General features: G+C 39.1%; 1 protein-coding gene across 5 annotated transcripts in view; it reads right to left on the reverse strand.

The window, feature by feature from the left end:
* LOC127436880 (ankyrin repeat and sterile alpha motif domain-containing protein 1B) overlaps window positions 1-24,989 on the reverse strand; it is a 223,182-nt gene that overhangs the window by 44,173 nt on the left and 154,020 nt on the right. For 4 of the 5 annotated variants that reach the window (XM_051691349.1, XM_051691348.1, XM_051691350.1 and 1 more), the window contains 5 exons: window positions 17,609-18,252; window positions 16,271-16,343; window positions 13,066-13,172; window positions 5,713-5,811; window positions 1,490-1,642 (listed from right to left, as the gene is read on the reverse strand). In XM_051691349.1, coding sequence (XP_051547309.1) covers window positions 1,490-1,642; window positions 5,713-5,811; window positions 13,066-13,172; window positions 16,271-16,343; window positions 17,609-18,252 — 1,076 coding nt within the window. Of the gene's footprint in view, window positions 1-1,489; window positions 1,643-5,712; window positions 5,812-13,065; window positions 13,678-16,270; window positions 16,344-17,608; window positions 18,253-24,989 lie in introns of those variants that run through there. The other variant, XM_051691353.1, reaches the window with a different exon arrangement.

Consider the following 24,989-nt stretch of genomic DNA (forward strand, 5'->3'; position numbering starts at 1 on the left):
GTATGTGTGTTTTTTTTATCTTCAAGAGCTGAAGAAATCACATCCCACATTATTATATAATCTGTTTCCTCCTTCTCACTCTCTCTCAGTTGAAACCTGAGTAAAATTAGCATACGTGAGGTAGTAATTAGAGTAATTTAACACAAAATCTGTTAAAGCAGCATGCCACGTGATCTCACTGTCATCAAACATGCCATTTAGTCTTTACCAGATATGGAAAAATTCAATCAAGCATTTACGATTACCGTTTTACACACATGGGCTGCAGAAACTATTGTCTATTTAATCACTGCAGTCGAAAGCAAAAGAGAGTCAGACAGGGTTCTTAATCAAACAAATAAAATTACAGGGAAGTCTGAGAGCCAACCAAAACAATATTATGACATATCGACCAATAGGACGTCAGAATGATGTAGGATGATCTCTTACAACTTCTGGTTGTCATTTCAAAGCATTTCCAGCAAACAATTTTATTTCAAAATACTGCTTCATTCCAGCAGCACTAACCTAAGTATATTTAGCAGAACAGCATAGCTAAACGCTTACAAATGTGTGTATTTACATAAAACATTATTTATGAGCCAAGGGACAAACTAATGAGGACAATCAATCATTTGGAACTGAATAGCATAATAACATGGCAACAGACAGGAAGTACTCTGTCAACAGCTTATACTGGTCTCCAGTCTGTGATACTAGTGTGCTGGTGTCCCTACCAGGCTTCTTAAAGGAATAGCTCCTCAAAAGGCCAATTCTCTCATCATTTACTGAACCTCATGCCATCCCAGATATGTATGACTTTCTTTCTACTGCAGAATACAAATTAAGATTTTCAGAAGAATATCTCAGCTCTGTCTGTCATCAAAATGCAAGTGAATGGTGACCAAAACTTTGAAGCCAAAAGAACATGAAGGCAGCATAACATTAATCTATACTAGTAATCTATTTTTCACTGTACATCTTGCCATTGCAGTTTGCAAGCATGATGGCCAAAGAGATGATCATGTTCACTGATGTCATGATTTATAGTGAAAAATGAGTTATATTTTGGACTGTTCTCACCCAATACTGATTGGATCACTTCAGAAGACATGGATTAAACCACTGGAGTCTTATTGATTACCTTTGTATGACCTTTAAGTGCTTTGTAGAGCTTCAAAGTTTTGGTCACCATTCACTTACATTGCATGGACCGACAGAGTTGAGATTTTTCTAAAAAAATCTATGTTTGTGTTTTGCAGAAGAAACTCATACACCTCTAGAATGGCATGAGGATCAGTAAATGATGAGAGAATTTAAATTTTTGGGTGAACTATCCCTTTAACGAGCTTAACCAGCTTAGACCAGCTTAATCAGTAAGACCATGCTAGATAGCGTTTTTGGCTGGTGAACAACATGGCTATGCTGGTCCACCAGCTAAACCAGCTGGATGGAAATGCATGCAGGTCTTTTCAGCAGGGTAAGGAGAGGAAATGCCTTGAGGACTTACATTGATGAGCTCGATCTCCCAGATCTTCTTGACAAGCTCCATGGAGGTGTACCCATTGATGAGGAAGGACTTGGTGTAGTCTCCCAGCTCCAGAGACTCCAGCCATTCAGCCACTGAGGTGGGGTTATTTCCATCGTAACCAACGGGCCGCACCTTGGAAACATGGAAACAGCTGTTAAACAACCATATCAACAACAAAAACCAAACGTTTGGGTTATGAATAGAGTGGTTCAGCATGAGGAAATTTTGATATTATGTCAGCATATCAACAAACTATATATGTAAATTGTGTCAAGACAAACATTGATGTCCTGAAATAAAAAGCAGCTTCGAAAGCTTTGTTAGTTAGACAGTCAGACAGATTGACAGATAAATGGATGGATGGATAATAAGGGCTGAACAGTACGTTCGCTTTTTAAATGAGTTATAAACTGGCATTATTATGAAACCAACAGTGATAAAACCAAGCAGTTATTCTTTATACACTGTAACTCAACTGGTACACACACATAGATATATATATATATATATATTATATAAATATATGGGGATAAATGATGATTTTGGCTCACATTTAACAAAAACCCACCAATTCACTATCTCAAAAAATTAGAATATGGTGACATGCCAATCAGCTAATCAACTCAAAACACCTGCAAAGGTTTCCTGAGCCTTCAAAATGGTCTCTCAGTTTGGTTCACTAGGCTACACAATCATGGGGAAGACTGCTGATCTGACAGTTGTCCAGAAGACAATCATTGACACCCTTCACAAGGAGGATAAGCCACAAACATTCATTGCCAAAGAAGCTGGCTGTTCACAGAGTGCTGTATCCAAGCATGTTAACAGAAAGTTGAGTGGAAGGAAAAAGTGTGGAAGAAAAAGATGCACAACCAACCAAGAGAACCGCAGCTTTATGAGGATTGTCAAGCAAAATCAATTCAAGAATTTGGGTGAACTTCACAAGGAATAGACTGAGGCTGGGGTCAAGGCATCAAGAGCCACCACACACAGACGTGTCAAGGAATTTGGCTACAGTTGTCGTATTCCTCTTGTTAAGCCACTCCTGAACCACAGACAACATCAGAGGCGTCTTACCTGGGCTAAGGAGAAGAAGATCTGGACTGTTGCCCAGTGGTCCAAAGTCCTCTTTTCAGATGAGAGCAAGTTTTGTATTTCATTTGGAAACCAAGGTCCTAGAGTCTGGAGGAAGGGTGGAGAAGCTCATAGCCCAAGTTGCTTGAAGTCCAGTGTTAAGTTTCCACAGTCTGTGATGATTTGGGGTGCAATGTCATCTGCTGGTGTTGGTCCATTGTGTTTTTTGAAAACCAAAGTCACTGCACCCGTTTACCAAGTAATTTTGGAGCACTTCATGCTTCCTTCTGCTGACCAGCTTTTTAAAGATGCTGATTTCATTTTCCAGCAGGATTTGGCACCTGCCCACACTGCCAAAAGCACCAAAAGTTGGTTAAATGACCATGGTGTTGGTGTGCTTGACTGGCCAGCAAACTCACCAGACCTGAACCCCATAGATTCTCTTTTGTCGAGAGGAAAATGAGAAACAAGAGACCAAAAAATGCAGATGAGCTGAAGGCCACTGTCAAAGAAACCTGGGCTTCCATACCACCTCAGCAGTGCCACAAACTGATCACCTCCATGTCACGCCGAATTGAGGCAGTAATTAAAGCAAAAGGAGCCCCTACCAAGTATTGAGTACATATACAGTAAATGAACATACTTTCCAGAAGGCCAACAATTCACTAAAAATGTTTTTTTATTGGTCTTATGATGTATTCTAATTTTTTGAGATAGTGAATTGGTGGGTTTTTGTTAAATGTGAGCCAAAATCATCACAATTAAAAGAACCAAAGACTTAAACTACTTCAGTCTGTGTGCACTGAATTTATTTAATACACGAGTTTCACAATTTGAGTTGAATTACTGAAATAAATGAACTTTTCCATGACATTCTAATTTGAGATGCACCTGTATATATATATACATATTTTTGTATAAAAGCTTCTGCCATATGTAAGTGTAAATGTAGAGAGAGAGAGAGAGAAGCTATCAGCTAGAGCTGAGAGTGAAAGTACTGACAGCAGATGAAAAGTTCAGTTTCTTCCTTTTCACCGTGAGCCCTTGTATCTCTCTCTCTCTCTCTCTCTGAGTCTCACATCCATGTATCATTTTATGTCTGCAAATCTTACATCCGCCGTCTTTTTAAACTCATTTTAGTGATTTCTGTGCTTTGCAGTAGGATGTGACAGATGCTCCTCACACATACAAATAGCTATTGCCTATCTGCTCATGTTTGAACACAAGTAGCTTTGCACATTAGTGTGACTGTGTTGTACTGTATGTGCATGTCCTTCCAATCTTATCAAGGCACACACACAACCATTCCCTCTTCTCACTCTCTCTTTCTGTCCTTTCAGAGATTAAGGAGAGAGAGAGGAAGGTTGTTTGGGACACATGGGAGATTTATCTGATGTCAAGTCCATTTCAAAACACACACACACAACAATGCAAGAAGCTTAGCTGGATTACCTCTAGTAAGGGTCTTAAATTGAGTGCTCTTGGGGGAGGGTTTGCTGTGTGTGAGATAAATGTGAATATCATGAAATCTCACATAGTAATGAAATCCATGACACCCACACAAGCACACACATGTATCACATACAGAATTCCAATGATCAGCACAGGTTTCACACAGCTACTTTTCTTTACCTTTCAGTTGTTTCCAGTTCAGTGATTTTGAGTAAGAGTAGTCTGGAAAATACTTTCACATCTCAACCTTTTACAAGTGGGCTACTATATTTAGATTAGGAGCAAGGCAGAGTATGTCATAAATATTCATAAAACTGATTTAATTGAAGTTTAAACTGTGTCCTGTCCCTGGCCGACAAGACAATTTGCTCTGTTGCTTTCACTCATCAAAAACGCACAAGATTATTGGCCAGACTAACATGTTCGATCACAGTTTGCCTGATTTTACAGAAATCAATTTCACAAACTGTGATCGAACATTTTAGTAATATATATATATATATATATATATATATATATATATACACACACACACACACACACACATACACACATACACATACACACTGTATAACAAATCAATTTGTTCTGCTCGGTTGTGATTTTGTCACGCCACAGCATTTAGAAATGTTATTCATATTTCTACAACATTTGGTGCAATGTTTGGAAACATTGGGGGTCGGCAACCTATGCACGCATGCCAACATTCACACACAGAGGGGTAATCACTGGCACGCGAACAAGAGCAGAAGGAGTGTATATTTTATTAATATGAAGTCCCCTGCACCTGTATGTCAATCTACCTCTTGGTGTAAACCTCATAATTACACATCATGCTTTATGTTGTTATAATGGGAAGCTAAACACTATTAACTGTTTTTTTTTTTTCAATGTTTAGCTAATTGTTTCCAGCCAGGTGCATATATTTGTACAGATAAAAAAAATGACGGATAAAAATTAAATCGTCGCTATGTCTCTATGTTTTACTGTCAATAAAATATTATCAACATATATACTTTTTTCTCTCTAATCGGGTCACTGTCACAACTCTACTCTCGTTAAAGTGGGGGAGAGATGATGCTGCAATAGCATGGTAAGAGAGAAAAAACATTAAGGAATCAGGTTCAGAAGTAGAGAAAAAAATATTCTGAGCTACACCTGTGACTGTTACAAAAATTCATAGCAAATAAATTTACGTACATGATATTTAGAAATAACATTATTTTATTTCAATCTATTTCAGAGCAGCTTAATTATGCCATCACGAGCTGCTTTTGATGCATCAAATAGAAGTTATAATGAATAAAATAATCAATACATATGATTGGCTATATTAAATGTTATTTTATCTTAAAAGTTGGAGTTTAAAGGAGTTTTTTAGGAGTTTTGAGAGCATACTTTATCATACAATATAATTATTTCAGAGGAGCTTAATTATGGCATCACATACTATTTTGATGCACTGAATAGAAGTTGCATCGTTTACAATTCATAATCAATTCATACATTTGATATTTGTAATTATTGTAATTGTCTGTTGACGCAACCATTAACATGGAAAATTAAAAAATGGCACTCCATGTCAAAAAGGTTGCCAAACTCCTGGACTACATAAAGTTTAAAGTTAACAAAGTTTAATGACAAATCTGATTTCTGTACCTGACATCTGTACTCACCCTGGGCAGCAGACGAATAGCCTGCAGGAGTCGCTGTCTGTGGGCAGAGTTTAAAATCCCGATCTCCAACAGGTCCTGGTCCTCCACCACATTACTGCCCTGCAGCACAAAATCAAACAATCAAATCATTTGTATTACAACTAATAGGAATGCATCATAACAATAAAATTATGGTTTAATAAATGGTTAAAAAAGACTGACAAATTTGTATTTATCTTCCATAGACACATAATAATAAATAAAAACAAACGTTGCCTCTTCAGACTGAATGAAAATTCAGGAGATCAATAAGACCATCAAACAGTTTTCCAAATCATCATACCATGATTTGATGTGCACAGGTGCAAGAAATGGATACTAACGAGTACACACACACACCGCTATTAATCAACTGCTGTTTCATGCTGAGTTTTACCTTTAATGACCTTTCAGTAACTCCAATCCAACCAATCAACTTTCTATCCGACAGAGCCAGAGATTTGAAAATGCTATCCCCAACAAATACACAAATGCAGTTTCCTTCATCAAATAAGCATCTATCTATCTAACTTTTTAAAAGTGCCTATCTGTCTAAACAGCAATGAATGAGGACACACACAGCAAAGATTTACATGAAAATATAAGGAAAGGTGTTAAAGAATAACTGTGAAAATGGAACAAAGTCTATGATGTGTAAGTTTTGCTCTATAACGCTGGATAACCTTGGCTATCCCACTTAAGTATAATTTATTACTGATGAAATGAACCCTGAACACCAACTGCTCCCAATCTCAGCAACATTCTCAGCAATACAACTCCAGACCAGAGTAATGGCATTCCAAATAGAGGTTAGACCAATTGCAGGTGTTCCAAGACATTACTAATCACTTGCAGAACAGACCTGCCAAAAGTTTACTGCTTAGTGCATATTGCACAGTAAATACTGGGTGTGTCTCAGTCATCTCCATAGATCAGTAGTCAGTTCATGAGACACATCCATTTAAAATAGGATGTGAAACAGTATGCATTATGCAAAGATAAATGTTTCAAACTGTATTATACAACACTGTTGCCATATGACCTCAATGCACTGCATGTTTAATTCAGCAAGCAGCATCAAGTTATTTAAAAAATAAACACTGTTAGTTTGTATTTTCATTCCAAGTTTGTGTAAAAATAGCTTAATTCTTGCCAGTCTAATCTAATCATAATGAGTCAAGATAAAGATGCTAAAAATCAAATAAACAGTCAAGATAAAGATGCAAAAAATCACGGCTGATACATGCGGATCATTCGTCACACTGGAAATAGAAGGTAACTGGAAGTCGGAAGTCGAGCGCATTACAGTGTGGCATACAGTTTTCTGTGCAGTGTGCTCTGTTGTAAACTGCACATTTTGGCAAATGTACTGTGTAGGTTATCCAGGTAAAGTGCATACAGAAAATGTCCATACAGTGTACACAGTAAACATACTACAGTATATACTGCAAGAAAAACAAGAGTAGTACAGCAGTATGCTATTACATACTGCATATTGTGCATCATATGCATGCTGAAAACTGCAGAATTTGTAAGAGTAGTATGGAAATATGCTAGGTATACAGTGCATTCAGAATGTATTCAGACCCCTTCATATTTTTCAGTTTGTTATGTTGCAGCCTTATGCAAAAATGCTTTAAATAATTTAATTTTCACATCAATCTACACTCCATACCCCATACTAAAAAAAAAACAAAAAAAAACAACAACAACATATTTTTGATAAAAAATGGAAATATCACATTGACATAAGTATTTAGACCCTTTGCATAATTTCAGGTGCATCCCATTTCGCTGGATCATCTTTGAGATGTTTCTACACTTTGATTGGGGTCTATGTGTGGCAAATTTAATTGATTGCACATGATTTGGAAAGGCACATTACTGTCTATATAAGGTCTCACAGCTGAAAATGCATATCAGAGCAAAAACAAAGCCATGAGGTCAAAGGAACTGCCTGCAGAGCTCAGAGACAGGATTGTGTCAAGGCACAGATCTGGGGAAGGCTAAAACAATTTTTTTTGGCTGCATTGAAGTTTCCCAAGAGCACAGTAGCCTCCATAATTCTTCAATGGGAGAAGTTTCAAACAACCAGGACTCTTCCTAGAGCTGGTCGCCTGGCCAAACTTAGCAATCGGGGGAGAAGAGCCTTGGTAAGAGAGGTGACCAAGAACCCGATGGTCACTCTGGTTGAGCTCCAGAGATCATGTGTGGAGATGGGAGAAACTTGCAGAAGGACAACCATCACTGTAACACTCCACTGATCTTGCCTTTATGGCAAAGTGGCCATACGGAAGCCTCTCCTCAGAGCAAGACACACGAAAGCCCGCTTGGAATTTGCAAAAAAGCACCTAAAGGACTCTCAGACTGTGACAAACAAGATTCTCTGATCTTATGAAATGAAGATTGAACTGTTTGGCCTCAATTCCAAGCATCATGTCTGGAGGAAACCAGGCACCACTCATCACCTGCGCAATACCATTTCAACGGTGAAGCATGGTGGTGGTAGCGTCATGCTGTGGGGGTATTATTCAGCAGCAGGGACCGGTCAGGGTTGAAGGAAAGTTGAATGCAGCAAAATACAGCGATATCCTTAATGAAAACCTGGTCCAGAGCACTCAGGACCCCAGACTGGGCCATAGGTTCACCTTCCAATAGGACATTGACTCTAAGCACACAGCCAAGACAATGCAAGAGTGGCTTAGGGACAACTCTGTGAATGTCCTTGAGTGGCCCAGCCAGAGCCCGGACTTAAATCCAATCAAATATCTCTGGAGAGACCTGAAAATGGTTGTCCAACGACGGTCCCCATCCAACCTGACAGAGCTTGAGAGGATCTGCAGAAAAGAATAGCAGAAAATTTCCAAATCCAGGTGTGTAAAGCTTGTCGCATCACACCCCAAAAGACTTGAGGCTTTAAATCGCTGCGGAGTTAAGGGTCTGAATACTTCTGTCAATGTGATATTTCAATTTTTTCCTTTTAATAAAATTTGCAAAGCTATCAAAAATCTGGTTTTTGCTTTGTCATTATGGGGTATAGAGTGTAGACTGAAGTGGAAAAAAAAAATAGTTTTAAGCATTTTGGCATAAGGCTGCAACGTATCAAAATGTGAAAAAAAATGAAAGGGTCTGAATATTTTCTGAATGCACTGTACATAGTGAATACTGTAGAAATAGCAAGTGTAGTATGATACTATGCTATGGCAGGTACATCTTAATTTCTTACTGCCATTACTTCTGTTCCTATAATGATTGCTGGAAGTCAAGTGAGCAGGATCTAAGTGCAGCTTTATTTAATAAGAAAATGAGTCCAGATACAAAACTTGGAAGACACAGGAACAGAACAAACATCACATCCGTGAAGGGTAACAGGAACAACAACTGACAAAGACTGAGCAAACATAAGGACATTATATACATTGGGGCAAACAAGGTAAATGAGATACAGCTAGGAACAATCAGGGCAGGAACCAGGAACAGAGACACAAGAAGGTAAACACAAAACTTAAAACTAAAAGTCACTAAACTCCTAGCGACCTCTGGTGGCCGCTATGGCAAAAGTCTCAGGTGTTACAGTTCCCCTCATGTATCTATTTCTTCCCTTATCTTGACCAAACAAAAACTTAGCACTTTGCATAACCCAAGCCTGTGTCTCAAAACTGAGTAATTAGACATGATTGATTTAAGCAGAGCACTAGTGGTACATTCTGGCTTTAGGCAAGGGTGATTTATCTTTGAGATATCTCATCAATTTTGGAAAATGTAATTATATATCATTTGTATGACAGGTTATAGAAAACTGAAGGGAACTATTGGGTACATGTGATGCCAACACACAACTACTAACAGAGATATAACTTCCCTTGATATTTTAATGTACAACTATTTAACACTATGACAAGACACATACCCTTATTATCAACCAGTCTGTCAATCACCCTGAGCACACAGTTAATTGGTTAACAATTATTATACATCTGCCAAACTTCATTTAAAACCAAGATGAAAAAAGGTTTTATCCACAAACCGCTGGAAATAGCCACAACCAGTGTCAGAAATTAACACTTTTGTTTTATTAAGAGGCCGTATTCGTCCCAAGAGTTGATTGAGGGGCATTTTTCAGTGCATGAAAGAAACAAACACCATCTCAAACCTTCAAAGCATATTCAGAGGAAGATAAATGGATCAGCACAGTGTCACTAAATTGTTCATCTCAAACTCCCAGAAGTCCTGCAGTAATGTACCGCTATCATCTCGCCGGAACTAAACTCTCTCTCTCAGGAAATGATCTCCTCTGGCTCTTTTGCACTGTTTACAATTTTCATTTTTAGAATGACACATTGATTCCAACTGTATGTTTCTGCACATTTGTCTTCTTCCTATGAATTAAGGAACTGAGTCATTATGCACTGCAGTTCGTTCAATATAGTCTTATATATCAACTTTATGAGAAAGTTCAGAGGAGAAACCCCAACACATCAGAGGCACTGAGACAAAGCACCAGAGCTCCATCTAATATTAATTGTATCTGAAGGGTTTTCAGAACCTCCATCCTACAGAGACCGCTGAGAGAAATCAAGAGAAAGAGAGATGGTGTTCTATGTGGTTCATTCAGGTGCCCCATTCATCCAGGAGTTGCTTTTGCTAGAAGCTTAATCTGACATACTAATTAACTACTGACTGAACAAAAACACTTAAAGGTGAAACGTGTCTTTTTTAAGTTAAAGTTTCTCATATCCCAGCTTAATATAAAAAGACAGCTATAAGTAAGCCATTGGTAGGTTGATTGAGCATCCTGACCAACCAAACAAAGCACCATTGGCTTATAACTGAGTTTGGGACAGGACTATCTGTTTGTTGATCGATGGAAGATGAGGGAGTGTTCTGGAAACATGTTTGAAAAAAGTCATTATTTTTCGTTTAGTGCCACTAGTGGCATAGGAATTACACACTTCACCTTTAAGGAGTGTGTGTGTGTGAGGTTCAAACGAGGAATGATGCATCACTTGTTTTTCATATAACTTTTTTTACTGTAAGAAACTTTGATTAGTTTTCTCAATTTCCTCACTGTGAGCACATTCCTAAATGGAGTGTTTTAAGCTTGCAGATAAGCTCACATGTTTAGGATTGAATACTGTGAAATTGGCAATACTGGCATTAATAGGGGTGTTGACAAATCAACACTGAATTCAGGAGGTTTTTACACTCTATTAAAATCAATAAGAATGCCCTGAAGGGAAACAGCATAATCCATTTCCTTGACAACGGTTGGGAAGGAAATGCACATTTATGAAATTTCTATAGCTAAATACTCTGTACTTTATTCTTTTCCCTCTGCTGTTGCCTCGGCAACCACAAGAATGGATGCAGGTCAGAGCTGGGGGAGGGTTATCACCATCAGCAACAAAACACTCGCAAAATGTGTGTTGTGCCTGTGCATGTGCATCTGATTCACTCATACAATGCATTTGTTTTAGTCTAAACTCAACAATCCACAAGTTCATTGCGGTTCTGGGGTGTCAGTGGCACACCTGACAACAAGCTTGCTCATGAGATTGATTCCCAGGATACACACATACTGATTAACCTGTATGGCTTGAATGCACTGTAAGTCCCTTTGGATAAAAATGTCTGCCAAATGCATAGATGTGAATATATCTAAATATGTTAAAGTTGAGCACTATCTATTTAGTTGCATCTTTTTGAAAAGCAGCAGATCATTTTGCAAAGATGACTAATCGCAAAAACGTTTCATGTAGTAAAGCCACATCATGCAACAACTAAATTAAAAGCAAAGAACATTACACAATACAAGTGTGAGCAAGACAGCTTACAGTGAGTCACTGTATTTACTCAGAGATACTGCTCTAGAAGCTGGCAGTGTGAAATGAGTGATATCTTAAAACTAACACAAGACATTCTAAAATGCTGTAAAGTTTGTTGAACATCGACTATTGCAATGTGTCCATAAGAAAGGTCTTAACTGTTTTATAAAGTAAGTCAATGTGTCTCTCGTTTCAAATTGATTGTTCTACTACATTTTCATTTCACTGCACAGTATTACCATGTGTTGTGATTATGATGTTGGTTCATTACTTGCTTAACTAGTAACTCACTAGGTTAACTTTTTTAATCAATCAGCTTTGTTAGAAAGATTGTGCTGGTCGACCAGCTTTACCAGCACCTAAACAGTATGAATCAACCTAAACCAGCATGGAAATTCTAAGCTGGTTGGTCTAAGATGTTCTTTTCAGTAAGAAAGGTATACTGTGATAAATGCCCAAATAAAAAAAATAAAAAAAAGATTTAAAACATCATACTGATTTGGGTGAAACAGTTTCAAACACAAAGTTACTGTTACCCTGATGACAAAAACCTTTGAACATCTAACTTAATTAGATTAGCTTAGTATGATTCATTACTAATTATGGTGGATGATTTCTAAAAGTCTGTTTGTTTTTTATTGTACCATTCTGCCTTCAGTGATGCAGATAGGTGATATATAGGTTGAAGATGAAGAAACAGGATGCCCCACTTCCCCCAATACACACACATACACACTGGCCAAAGGCATGCAAGCATCTGAACATGCCTAGAGTGGACATGTTTTCTGTATTGTGGAAGTGACGTTGACCACGTGTTGGAATGCAGGGCTGTGTCAATAAGTATCCATTCAGCTAGGTACAAAGAATACGGTCTACAGGACTTTTATTAAGTTCAACATCAAGTATTCTCACAATATTAATGTATATGTATTTCTCAAACATAGCTCTCTCACTGATAACCCACAGTTGTCTTCAAATATATTTTAAAATTACATGAAACAATCATCTAAATAAAGAATTTTAGATCATTTTTTTTTACATATTTTTAATCAGACCATTAAAAACATGAAATTAAAAATTAAACTACTGTAAATAATTTATTTGCCTCCCAAAGTAATAGTCTAATAAAAATAAATTTTGCTGAAATGGCACTATAGTCTGAAAACAGGTCAGGCAATGGGTTTACCTACAAAATGTCAAAAAAATTTCCGGAGATATTATACTCAAGAGACATTCTGTAACCTTTAAGGTTTACAGAATCAATGCTGAGCAATACTTTTCCATAGTAATGCAGCAATAAACCGTCTGCACACCTTACCATACTACACATTTTGACAAACACACATTATGACACAACAGGTCACCTAAATACAGACACCAAATTATAAATGCAAACCCACACCACCCACAACGCATAAGTGATGACTAACAAAGAACAGACATTCAGAAAACAGACTGCAGGGAACACCTTGACGAAAGGCAGAGGCATAAGTGTAAAGAAGGCACTCACCATGAATTGAACGTTGTCAAAGCCGTTAGACAGCAGGTGGTTTTCATACTGCACCAGGCCGATGTTGTCCAGCCACTGTCCCACAGACTGGACAGGGCAGCGGGGACCTATCAGAGGATGCAGAGGGAGGCGTTTGAGAAGTGAGTAGCCGTCCACCCGATAACAGCGACAGTCCGGCTGGGAGAGCTGGCACTGCCACATCATGTTGCGCGCAAAGTGACTGTCAAACGAGCCCGCCATGCTCGAAGAGGGACGGAGCGTGCAAGTGAGAGTGGGAGAGACAGAATCCGAGAGAAATGCAAGAAGAAAAGTAATTTAAAGAGAAGGGGAAAAGAAAGTAAAGCTTAGAAAGCAGTGGACAAAGGGAGAAAGACAGAAAGAGAGAGAAAAGGAGACAGCGCGCTCCCTAGAGAGTGAGTGTTAGGGTCCCTGCTGGTGGAGAAGTATGCCTGCTGTGGAGGTAGACATGCTGAAAGCTCCAAATTACATCCACAAGCGAGGAGAGAGAGATGGGTGATCGCAAACCAGCGCATTAGCCGCTGTGCTGCTCAACCTGTGTCTCAATGTTTGTGAGAGCAGACATGTGCGTGTGTGTGTGTGTGTGTGTGTGTGTGTGTGTGTGTTTGTCAGCATGTGTGAGAGAGAGCAAGAATGTGTGTGTGAGGGAGAGAGAGGGATGGAGAGAGAGAGGAGAGGAATGACAGCATACAGCTTGCTTGGTAGAATTCTCTTTCTCCAGCACTCCCACACTCATTTGTATGCCTCTGCATCCTGTGCCAATGTGCTCTCTCTCTCTCTCTCTCTCTCTCTCTCTCTGTCTCTCCCCCTCTGGGTCTTTCTCTCCCTCCCTTCTTTCCACTAGCTGTACCTCGCACTGCCGATAATAGCCACCAGATCAACCCCAGCCTCTTTGTCTGAGTGCAGAAGCTACTGTTGCTCCCTCCCTCCCACACACACATGCACACACACACTGTGGGCGTCTGTTAGCACTGATGGAATGGCAACACTACTGGGTTTTCTGTGAACAGCTAAATGAAGGAAAGGTGGAAAAAGGACATGAAAGAAGAGGAGGCAAGAGGAGAGGAGAGAATGGGAGAAGAAAAAGAGGAGAGCATGCGAGTGGAGAGGAAAAATAGTGAAGGCAAAAGGAGAGGAGACAATTGGAAAGAAAAAAGGAGAGGAGAGGCGAAAGAAGAGAAAAGGTTAGAGGAAAGACAAAAGTTGCAGAGAGGAGGATGAGACCATCAGACACACATTATTGTTACTCAATGTTCTCTGTAGTTACTTTTCTTTATGTTTTGTGCTCTTACCTGTATGCTTATTATTATTGTTATTATAATTATTATTAATATTTTATTATTTGACTTTTTTTATGTATGTAATACATGTTTTTTTCTTTGTTTTTTTGTTGTTTGTTTGTTTGTTTTGTTTCTGTTAATGAATGCTTTGGCAACATTGCACATTGTATACGGTCATGCCAATAAAGCTCATTTGAATTGAATTAAATTGAATTGAGAGGAGGGGAGAGGAGAGGAAAAGCGAAAAGAGAGGAGAGGAGGCAAGTGGAGAGGAGAGAATAAAGAAGAGAGGCTGAGATGCCAAAAGGGGAGGTAAGAAGAGATGAGTGGATGAGAGGACAGGAGGTGAGAAGACAGAAGAGGAGACGTGAAAGATTAAAAGTGAGAGGAGCGAATGAGAAGAGAGAAGAGGATAACAGGTGAGACAAAAAGAGAGGAGACAAGAGGAGAAGACAGGATGAGAGAGGAGGAGGCAAGAGGAGATAAAAGGAGAGGAGGCGAGAGGAGAGGAGAGAATGACAGGAGAGGGGTGACAGGACGAGAGAAGTAGATGCAAAAAGAGAGGAGGCGAGAGGAGGCAAAAGCAGAGGAGAGAATGAGAGGAGTAGAAATGAGAGGACCAGAGTTGAAGCAAAAAGAGGGGAGGTGAGAGGAGAGGAGGCAAAAGGATGGGCAAAACGTGAAGAGGCAAGAGGAGTGAAAGATAGAGGAGACAATAAGAGTGGCGAAAGGTGAGGAAAGGTGAGAGGAGGGGATAGGAGAGGTGAAAGGAGAGGAGGCGAATGGAAAGGAGAGAAGAAAAGGAGAGGCAAACAGTGAGGAAGCTAGAGGAGAAGAGAGTATAAGAGGAGAGGAGGTGACAGGACAAGAGAGGAGAACGAAAGGAGAAAAGAGCAGGTAAGAGATGAGGAAAAGAGAAGAAATTAGGTGATAGGACAGGATGCAAGAGGAGAGAGAAGGTGAGAGGAGAGGAAACAATTGGAGGTGAAAGGAGAGGTGAAAGATGAGGACAGGAGAAGAGAGGGGGCAAAAGGAGAGTTGAAATGAGAGGAGGCGAGTGGAGATGAGAGATTAAGATAAAAGGAGAGAATGAGAGGAGAGGCAAAAGGAGAGGAAGCAAGAGGATAAGAAGAGAGGACAAAGTAAGGAGGCAAGAGGAGAGGAGAGGGGACAGATGGAGAGGCAAAAGGAGAGGAAAGATTAGAGGGAAGACAAAAGATGCGGAAAGGAGGCGAGAGGAAGAAAGTAAGGAAAGGAGAGAAGACAGGTGGAGGAGACAAGAGGGGACAATTGGAGAGGCAAAAGGAGAGGAAAGATTAGAGGAAAGACAAAAGTTGCAGATATGAGGTGAGAGGTAAAGTGAAAGGAGAGGAGGCAAATAGAGGAGAGAAGAGGAGATGGTTGGAGAGGCGAAAGAAGAGTAAAGATTAGAAAATAGACAAAAGTTGGGGAGAGGAGACAAGAGAAAAACCGGAAGAAGAGGAGAGGTGTTCTCTAGAGAAGTTCACTATCATTGCAGGCAACTGAAATTCAGTGAATCAGAATGTCCTTTCCCTTACTTTCAACTGTGAGTGACAAAACTGTCCCAAGATCAGTGCTTAAATGTCTGACCATCCATTTACTTTCTGTCTCCCTGTTCTCATTGTGACTACAAGAAATGCACAGTGATGAGAGACAAGAGCACACAGTAACCATGGTTACATCTCAGAAAGCTCCCCGTCTTCTATGTGCAGCTCTTTGACACTACTGAAGGAAACCCATGTGTCTCAAAGTGCTGCATAATTCACAATAGCTAGTTGACATTCACATCATGCCACAGGCTCCCTGTAGTTATGGATATGGATGTTAAGTGTAGTGTGATGACTGGTGACAATGCATACTGTATGCATCAACACTCACATACACACCTGAGTGATCCTCCGTAATCTCCTCCAACTCTGTGCCAATTCCAGCACCTATAGAGCTCATAATCTTGTCAATCTGTGAAGATAAAGACAAAAAGAGATGAGAAGAGATCGTGCATGTTTGCATAACAACAGGCTCTTTTCCCTATTTTTAAACTGTTTTCCTGTAGCATTCCCCAACAGAATTCTCTTCATTGCTCTTTTCCCAGAATCCCAGTTTAGGTTCTTACTAAAAGTCAGTAATTATACTCAAACAATGATTAATTGTTGGCTAAAAGCTGGGAGAGAAACGGGAATTTTGGGAAGGAAATTTATCACGTTCAGCTCTGTTTGAGAATATGTCAGTTTGGAGAGAGAGTAGAGAATGTTTCTTGATGAATGTCTCCTCATTAATATGACAGTGATGTTCTGAGCGGAGAAAGTGTCTTTTCACATCCGTAGAGCTGAACACCTGCCTTCAAAGAACAGCCCTCATTGTTCCCAGTGGACTGTGGTTTACTCCAAAGAGAGAGCTGCTCGAAAGCCTCAGAAGAACTGATGCAGAACTCTACCCTCACCTCTTTGATCAGTTATTTCTAATATAAGTTCTCCTCTGAAGACCTGACAGCTGGGTAAGTCTGGGGAAGAAAATGTTGTGACGCATTAAATTTATGAGCTGTGGAGTTTCTTTTTTCATCATATAAAGTGGGAAGGCTTCTTAAACACTGGCTACATCTAAATAAAAGCAATGACATGAAAGATACTTGGCTCTAAAGGATTCACACAAGGAATTTTGAGCAGTGAGGTTGAATTATTATTCTCGAAATTCTGTTTTATCAAGTGTTCTTTGCTTATTTTGATCTTTGCTAAAATGTTGTTATAGGGTGAATTCGAATGTAATGTAATTGTTTTTTTTTTTTTTTTTTTTTTTTTTTTTGATGGGTACAGTATGACTCAGACATGTTACATGAGATTCACCCAGTAAATTTATATCCGGTATAATTAAGATTGTGTGTGTCATTATTCAAAGGTACTCCTTACATTGAGTGATTGTTTGGCTTTTTATGCTACATTACCCTGGATAAAAGCTGCTCTACTGATAAACAGATCACCATCAATGCAAAACAGAAGAGCAGGATGTGTCCCAGGCCTATCATTATGCACATTTAATATATTACAGAAACATATTAAAAAGTAATTTAGCAACCATGACAACATTGTTTAATAAAGTTCAGATTTTATGGCAAAAGCCCACGTTTTCGCTCCACTCTTCAATACACATACACTGTTTCTTCACCGTCAAAGCTGAATTAATTAAGTGGAAATGATTCTGAAATTAGCTGGTAATTAAAACATTATTACCTCTTCCCACTCTGCCGTAAAGGAAGGAGTTCTCTCCAATCTGTTTGGGCTGTTTTTACCAGGACTGTTCTGCCCTCTGGAGTTCCACTGTTCCTCCTCAATGGGAGACACAACCACCAGGTTTGAGTCCGATTTGGAGAAATTTCTGGACAACTGAAGGTCCAAGATATTTTTGGGTATTGAGCGCATCCTCCCTAGAGTGCACGCTCTTTCCTCGTAGCCTGTAGTGTTGCTCGCTGGGCTAGAGCTGCCTGTGCTGCTGCTCCGGCCCTCCCCGTTCCTCACATGCACCCCAGGCTTGTCACCCTGTTCGACGGGCGTAAATGGTCTCTGGTTGACCCGGGTGTGAAAAATGGTCCTGTAGACTATTTGTGGCTTGGGATCTCTCTGGATTTTAAGGGCTGATGCTTCACTGCCGGTGCGGGGGAACGGGGGAGGGTACTCGGGCGGCCGGAGCAGATTCCCGTGCTGGAGTGGGGGCTCGGGAACGCTGAACTTTCGCACTTTGCCGTAAAGCTGGTAGGGGTTGTCAGGTGATTCACAAGCAGGAGATGAGCCGTGGAGAAGACCAGCAAACTGCTCAGGAACGTGACTATGTCTTCGATCGTCACTTTCTACAAAGTCCTTCTGGTGCACCGTTTCATCTACAAGACAAAACGTAAGAATGAAAGTTAAATCAGTTTTTCAAGACATATGTCTTTCTCTTTCTTTCTTTCTTTCCTTCTTTCTCACTTCTGGATAGTGTTCCTGTCCAAATACAAAACAGCACTGTCATGGATATAAATGTGCTTTCCCTCTGAAGTACAAGTATCCAAGCAGATACTGGAGCAGATGAACATGTGAGTGTTTGCGTCTGTGTACAGTATGTATGTAGAGCCATTAACTCGCTGTGCTGAGACAAGCCCCAAATGAGCGCCTGAGGCTGGGGGGAAAATTACTTTGTTCAGTGGGGTGCGAGGGCCTGTTCTTGTCCTCTTCTCCTTCCCTACAGCCCATGGAGAACTCCTCCATTGCCCCATCTAAAGAAGTTCAGAACCCCTTCACTAAAGAGCTCTTAAATGCATCTGTGTCCAGGGGTGCTGTGCGATCTGTGGTGTAAAGTGAGGACACATCTCAGTTCACAAAGGTTACTAAGTTTATTTAGGTCTTGATAAATATGAAGAGGCATCTGTATTCATTACAGTTATCAGTTTAAATTCCAGCTTTAGTGTCAGTTTTGTTTTTATTTTTTGAGATTTAAATGAGAGTTTCTTTTGTGAATCATTACTTTATGAAAAAAGTAAAATAATAATAACCACAACTATTTTTTACAGTTTCTGAAATAAATCAATAAATAAATTGTAAGTGGTGCCTATGGAAAAGTTACCACTATGATGCTTAGGTGTTGTGGGGTGTTGCCAGGGTGTCACTATCTGGTTGCTACGGTGTTCTGGTTGGTTGCTGACTGGCCCAAGTCTCTATGATATTCTGATTTCTTGCCCTCCTTCACTGCAAATCTATGGTATTGTTTTTTGCCAATTTGTCCGCTAGGCACAAATCTACATTTCTGAGTCCAATCTTATAAAAGTAATAGAGCACACCTCTCCTTTACAAACTACCTGATTTGTGGTATTATTCAAGCCCATAGCACAAATGGAACAGAATGAGAAATGTCCTGAAGTTTAATACTTAAGGCCTCAATATACTTCCAACAAAATCGAAGAACGAATGGGTGTGACGTCATTTAGAACAAAATATGGCCAAAAAGAAGGGTTTTTTGCATCTGTTTTGGTGGTTCTGTTTTGGAAAACTTCTGACCGGCTGCTAAACACCTTCTTACTGCCATTGGTCCAAATCATTGGTAGGTGTGAAATAGAGCTCCACCGACCTTGAGGCTGACAGCTAATTCTGTTTACGTTGTTCAGTCAGTCAAAATCAGTCAACATGAACACATCGGCATGTAGAGTTATTAGAGGGCTGGTGGAAATGTATCTACCAATGTATGATCGTTCACTTAAAGACATTTTACAAAACCATGTCGTGCGATTTTTTTTTTTTTTTTTTATTAATTAGTCTACAAAAGGAATAAAATCTACTCAAATAATGTCAAGTGCCCATTCACTCATGTGCCACCTGCAGTGAAAGCCATTCACACATCTGTCAAAAGTAAGATATGCCTCTACCATCATTCTTTTGCCTTTATTCTGTACATGAACACTTTTATACACTCATATTTGAAATAGTATAAGTGTCATCATAAATCACAATAACAGAGTGTAATCACCGCATATTATGGCCGCATATAGCATGTTAGTGCATTAGCCTCATTAATTCAGAATTTAAACAAGACAAATTAAACATTTTCTACTGCATATATATTTTATTTGAAATCATCATCGAGTGGTTAAAACCATTTCATTTACTGACCTCATTAATTCTACTCATAAAATGAGGCATAAAGTCATTGATAACACATTTTAATGTCTCATTAGTTAAGGTTTTACTGAGTGTCTTCATATTTAAATATACTTCTAAACGCCGTCCCACAGCGGTGTGGTGGGTGTCTGAATGTTCAGAAACAGTATACCGTTGCTCAGCTGTTTAGAACTTCTTTTTACCCCTGAAAGAAGAACTTATCTAAAGTATATCGAGGCCTTAAGGCTTAAGGTTTGTTTAAATCCTTAACCATTAAGTACGAGCATTAGTTAAAGTAATGCTTGTCTTACAATACCACTACCACTAACTAGGTCCATTAATCTGCACAATTATTTTTTTTATATATAAATGTGCTTCAAACAGAGCTGAGAGTATTACAGTCTTACTGATATATGAAACCATTCTCAAATTAACCAAAATTTTAATTAATGAACATGCAGAATTTTATCAATGCAGACCTGACCATACATTATGTCAAATGCAGGTGCTATTGATAACACTTAGCAGACATTTAATGGCTTTAACTAAAGCATAACATGTACACACACACGCACACACTCACTGGTTCATCTGGCTTTGATCCTGTCCAGACAGTCACATGATTTTGCTTTCATCTCTGTCCACATTAGGCTGAATAATTAACTGAACAGAACTCTCATCTATGGGTCGAAATAACCACCGGAACTGTGGAATTTTAGAAGAACATTTCTAGAGCTGCTATTTTTATTGTGCATTACAAAAATGTTGATTTTGCACAAAGATCAGAGAACAAATAAACAAGGCTAAATGGAGACTGGATAAATTCAGCCTTAATTAATAACTAACAGCTCTCGAAAGCATTTCTTGTCTCATACTATCATATCCAAACTAGACAGTGCAAATCATACTATAGTGTTTTAAAGTAACAGACATGTGTTATTAATCACATAATGATATTTAAACGTACTGTAGTGCCTCTATGTGCCAGATAGCATATCTGAAGTATCTAGTGGACAGCATTCTGTGTGATATGGAGTTTTGTGGACAGCAGAGGACATGATGAGCTTAGAAGGTATGTATGATTTGTATGATGAACTTGACTCTACAAATCAGGTTTAGCGAATGCAGAAAGACAGGACGCTAAACAGTATATCAGTATCTATAACACTCCAAAGGAGACATCAGAGACTGAGCGTTCCTTTACAACCACAGCTTCCTGGAGTCGATCCTGTGTTTGAGCTCATCTGATAAAGATCAAATTACACAGTCCTGCAGGCTGAAAGAGAGTGTAGGACAGGTGCCGACAACAAGAGACAGAGTAGATTTCCCACACTGAGGACCAACTATGTCACTCTGAGGTTATTAAAAACCCCATGAAATCGCTTGACGAGTGCAGCTTTCTTTCCTGTGTTGACATATTTCCTATTGAAACAGGAATTGTGGATGGGACATATTTAGGGTTCCATTAATAAAAGTGACATGGCATTCTCATTGTTCTATACAATGAGAATGCCACTTCACCTATTAAAAAAAAAAAGAAAAAGAAAGATATATATATATATATATTAGGGGGAGGGGCATTCTCATTGTATAGAATATTTGAATGGACAAAAATATGTATAGAGCAAGACTAGTCATCAAAATTTTTGGTCCATTTTGCCAGAAGTAAAAGAGTGTACACTTTAAATGTATACAATATGTTCTAAAGGTTCATTTTGTCAACTCTTAGGAGAACAATAGCATATACAGTAGATAGGCTTAATGCTTGGTTCCGGACACTGTACAAAGCTAAAGCCCTGTCTTTGACCCTTAAGAGAGAGGGTAATGTTGTACAGATAGGCTTGTGTTATCATCTGGAGTGAAAGGGCCACAAGTTAAACACTACGACAAGATCATCCATTGTGAGAAACATAAACAGCATGAGCTATCACAACAGTAGTAAAGGTCATTGCCATCTCATACAAAACCCAGGCTGTACCTGTCAGCTGAGAGAAGCCACATACAAACAGACACAAACTGAAAAAGTCATATTGAAAAGAATCAAAAGATAGTAGATTTGTTTTCCGAAAGGAAATATCAGCACAGCAAAAGAAGGAAAGCTTAGGTTTGAAAATGCTGTCCTGCTTTAGACCACTATAAAAGGTTAAATATACAGTAACTACCTACAGTATAGAGACCACTCAACACACCTACACAGCCATGATGGAAAATTCACTTCAGTTTCTGGAAGAAAAATAGAACAAAATGCACAATTTATGAGTAATATAAAAGTGTGAGTGGTTTGGATCTTTGCCAACACTGGCTGTTAAAGAATAGAGCGATGTGTTACCACACTATAAGAGATATCAGGGAAAAGAGATGTGTGTGTGCTGTGTGCCTTAATGTTTTCTGAGAAATCGAATCTGCGCAGGAATGCGTGTTTGAAAAATGCGTGAAGTAGCTTTGAGATCCAAGGTTAGAAATTCTCTCCTCTGCACCTGAGGGGTGTCACAAACCAAGCTGCAATACATCAGACAGATAGTGGGACGATGGATTTATTATGGAATTTAATGTAGCAATCATGTTGATTTAAAGAAAAACAAATCCTGCTGCGTAGTGAAAGGACGTGTGTATGTTATTGTTTAGTGCGGTGATTTCCAAATGTATTTTTCTGTTCCTTTCTAAATAAAGAAAAAAATAATTTGTGCAAGTTTTATCAATTTGGGTGGATCATAGAAGAATATACTGTATGTGCTACTTGAGTCTTCATTGTCTTTTTTTTAGGTGACTTAAGTTAATAAGTTTAAGTTAATATTAAAGATAATGCTAAATGATACCCAGTATAATATGAGTTATTAGGAACACATTCTGGTTTGTGTTGATGATGAGGTACTTGAGCCTCACTAACTTATTGATGCTAGCGCCATCTTTGATTTTTAATGGGAATGACAACAAGGCTGTGAGGGATAGTCTTAAGGTCTCTTCAAAGGGCTGTACTGCTGTTTAAAATGTTTTTGGATCATTCCGTGGACAAAACATTGAAAAAATATCCCTTCAAGAACATTCAGCATACAAACATCTCCAGACAACATGAGTTGTGGGAAATCAGATGTGATTTAGGAGCTTCATACAGCTTTATACCATTCGTGCCATTGAAGATATGGTAAGTCTATCCCTCACAGCCTCGTTGTCATTCCCATTAAATATCAAAGATGGCGCTAGCGTGAATAAAGTCTATGCGACTATGGTGGTACATTAGATTAAAAAAAGTTGGGAAACACTGAATTAATGTGTTCTACTCTTCTTAACTTTTTCATTTTGGTCCCTTTTTATTGTTTCTCTCAGTTCAGTCCTACAGCTGCAAGAGCAACAGGTGACATTGGGTAGTCATGGAAACAGCACTGTGGTTTCCTAAAACCATGGGCAGAAAGCTCTTGGCCTTCAGAAGGGAGAGAGGAAACAGAGAAGAGAAAGAGAACAAGACTGTGAGAAAGAAAGAGATCTACTGCAGATTGACTCTGGCACCATCTGAACTCACCCAGTGGGTAAAGAATCAAAGGGATCTCAGCAGAAGTGTTTAAGTCTTATCTGAGCACAGCAGAGAGAGCATCAAAAGCTCATTTAGAGTACAAAAGGCTGATCTGAGGTCAGCAGTAAGGAATCTATACCACTGCACAGCATCAAAATTAGACAGCTTGGGTTGCATACCATGATTTATAGAAGACACATACAGTATTATGAAACTCTGGCTTTAAAGAGGCGTTCAACCGAAAAGGTTTACAACACCTGGAGAAAGTCATTTGATTGGATTCACATTCAGCATAATGACAGTAGCATAGCTGGTGCAGGGCCACCACAGCTATTTGAAATCTAATATCATTGCTCATGGGACCAAAAGAAGTTTTTGAGCCAATCATCTGAAATGAAAATGGTATGTGACTAATCTCTCTAAGCCTGCAGGAAAATGATGTGATTAATACGTCGATAAGCGATTATCCTGAGTTTTAACATCAAAGACAGCAGACAGGGAAAAAGTCACTGGAAAAAACATCTATGAATTTGTTAATTTTAGTTAAGTAGCTTTCAAAAATAAATAAATAAATAAATAAAATAAATAAATCAGTCAGGACCACTTCCGTAAACCGAATACTTATACTTATATTGACTTATAAATGGTGTTAGCAGAAATGTTTTTGTTCTGGGCGAACTCCTTGTCCCTCCACGCAGTCATACTTGGACAGAGTGGGGTGAGCAGCAAATCTTGATCCCCTGGAGGCAACCAGCAATGGAAGCACAAAAAGCGGAGCTCACATGATCCAATGCATGATACATTTCAAGAAAGCAGGCAAGTAGGAAAGCCTGCTAGCAACCTTCAGTATGACTTGGCAACCATCAGCAATTAAATCACTGTCAGTGTGAACACCACTTAAAAAAGTGAGGCAGAGAACATGGGCAGAAAAAAAACAAATTCTTGCCATTCCATGTAGACAAATAAAAAAGCAAAAGTGCACAGAAGGAGTGCAAAAGCTGCTGAATAACCAGCTGTGGTTCATTTCCAGGCTATTAATGATTAGACTGCTGGAAGCAAGAGCAGCTTAGAGGAGTTGTACCCAGATGAGAGGTTTACTTGAGGCTTACTGCACTCTCTGGACTGAAGAGCTCCTCAAGAACAAGCAGTTAACAGCAGGGAAGTAAACATCAACCATGGCAAGTAACAGAACAGGAGCTGCAATGCAAGCTGGGCTGAGGTTGAAGAACGAATCTCAGCTGGAATCAGGCCAATGATCTAAAGCTCAGCATGGGTCAAATGAAGAGTAGATATTCCTAAACTGAAAATCTCCCCTCCCTCCATTAAACATCACCTTGGTGAAACATCTATGGTTAAAAATAACATCTGCAGCAATAATAGTAGACCACCTACCTCGTTCTTGAAACCCATCCTAAACCTCTCTCTCGTGTTTTTACTGTAACAAAACAGGTATGAAGCAGCAAAACAGCCAGTAGGATT

The sequence above is a fragment of the Myxocyprinus asiaticus genome, chromosome 47 (genome assembly GCF_019703515.2).
Source record: "Myxocyprinus asiaticus isolate MX2 ecotype Aquarium Trade chromosome 47, UBuf_Myxa_2, whole genome shotgun sequence".
Classification (NCBI taxonomy): Eukaryota; Metazoa; Chordata; class Actinopteri; order Cypriniformes; family Catostomidae; genus Myxocyprinus; species Myxocyprinus asiaticus.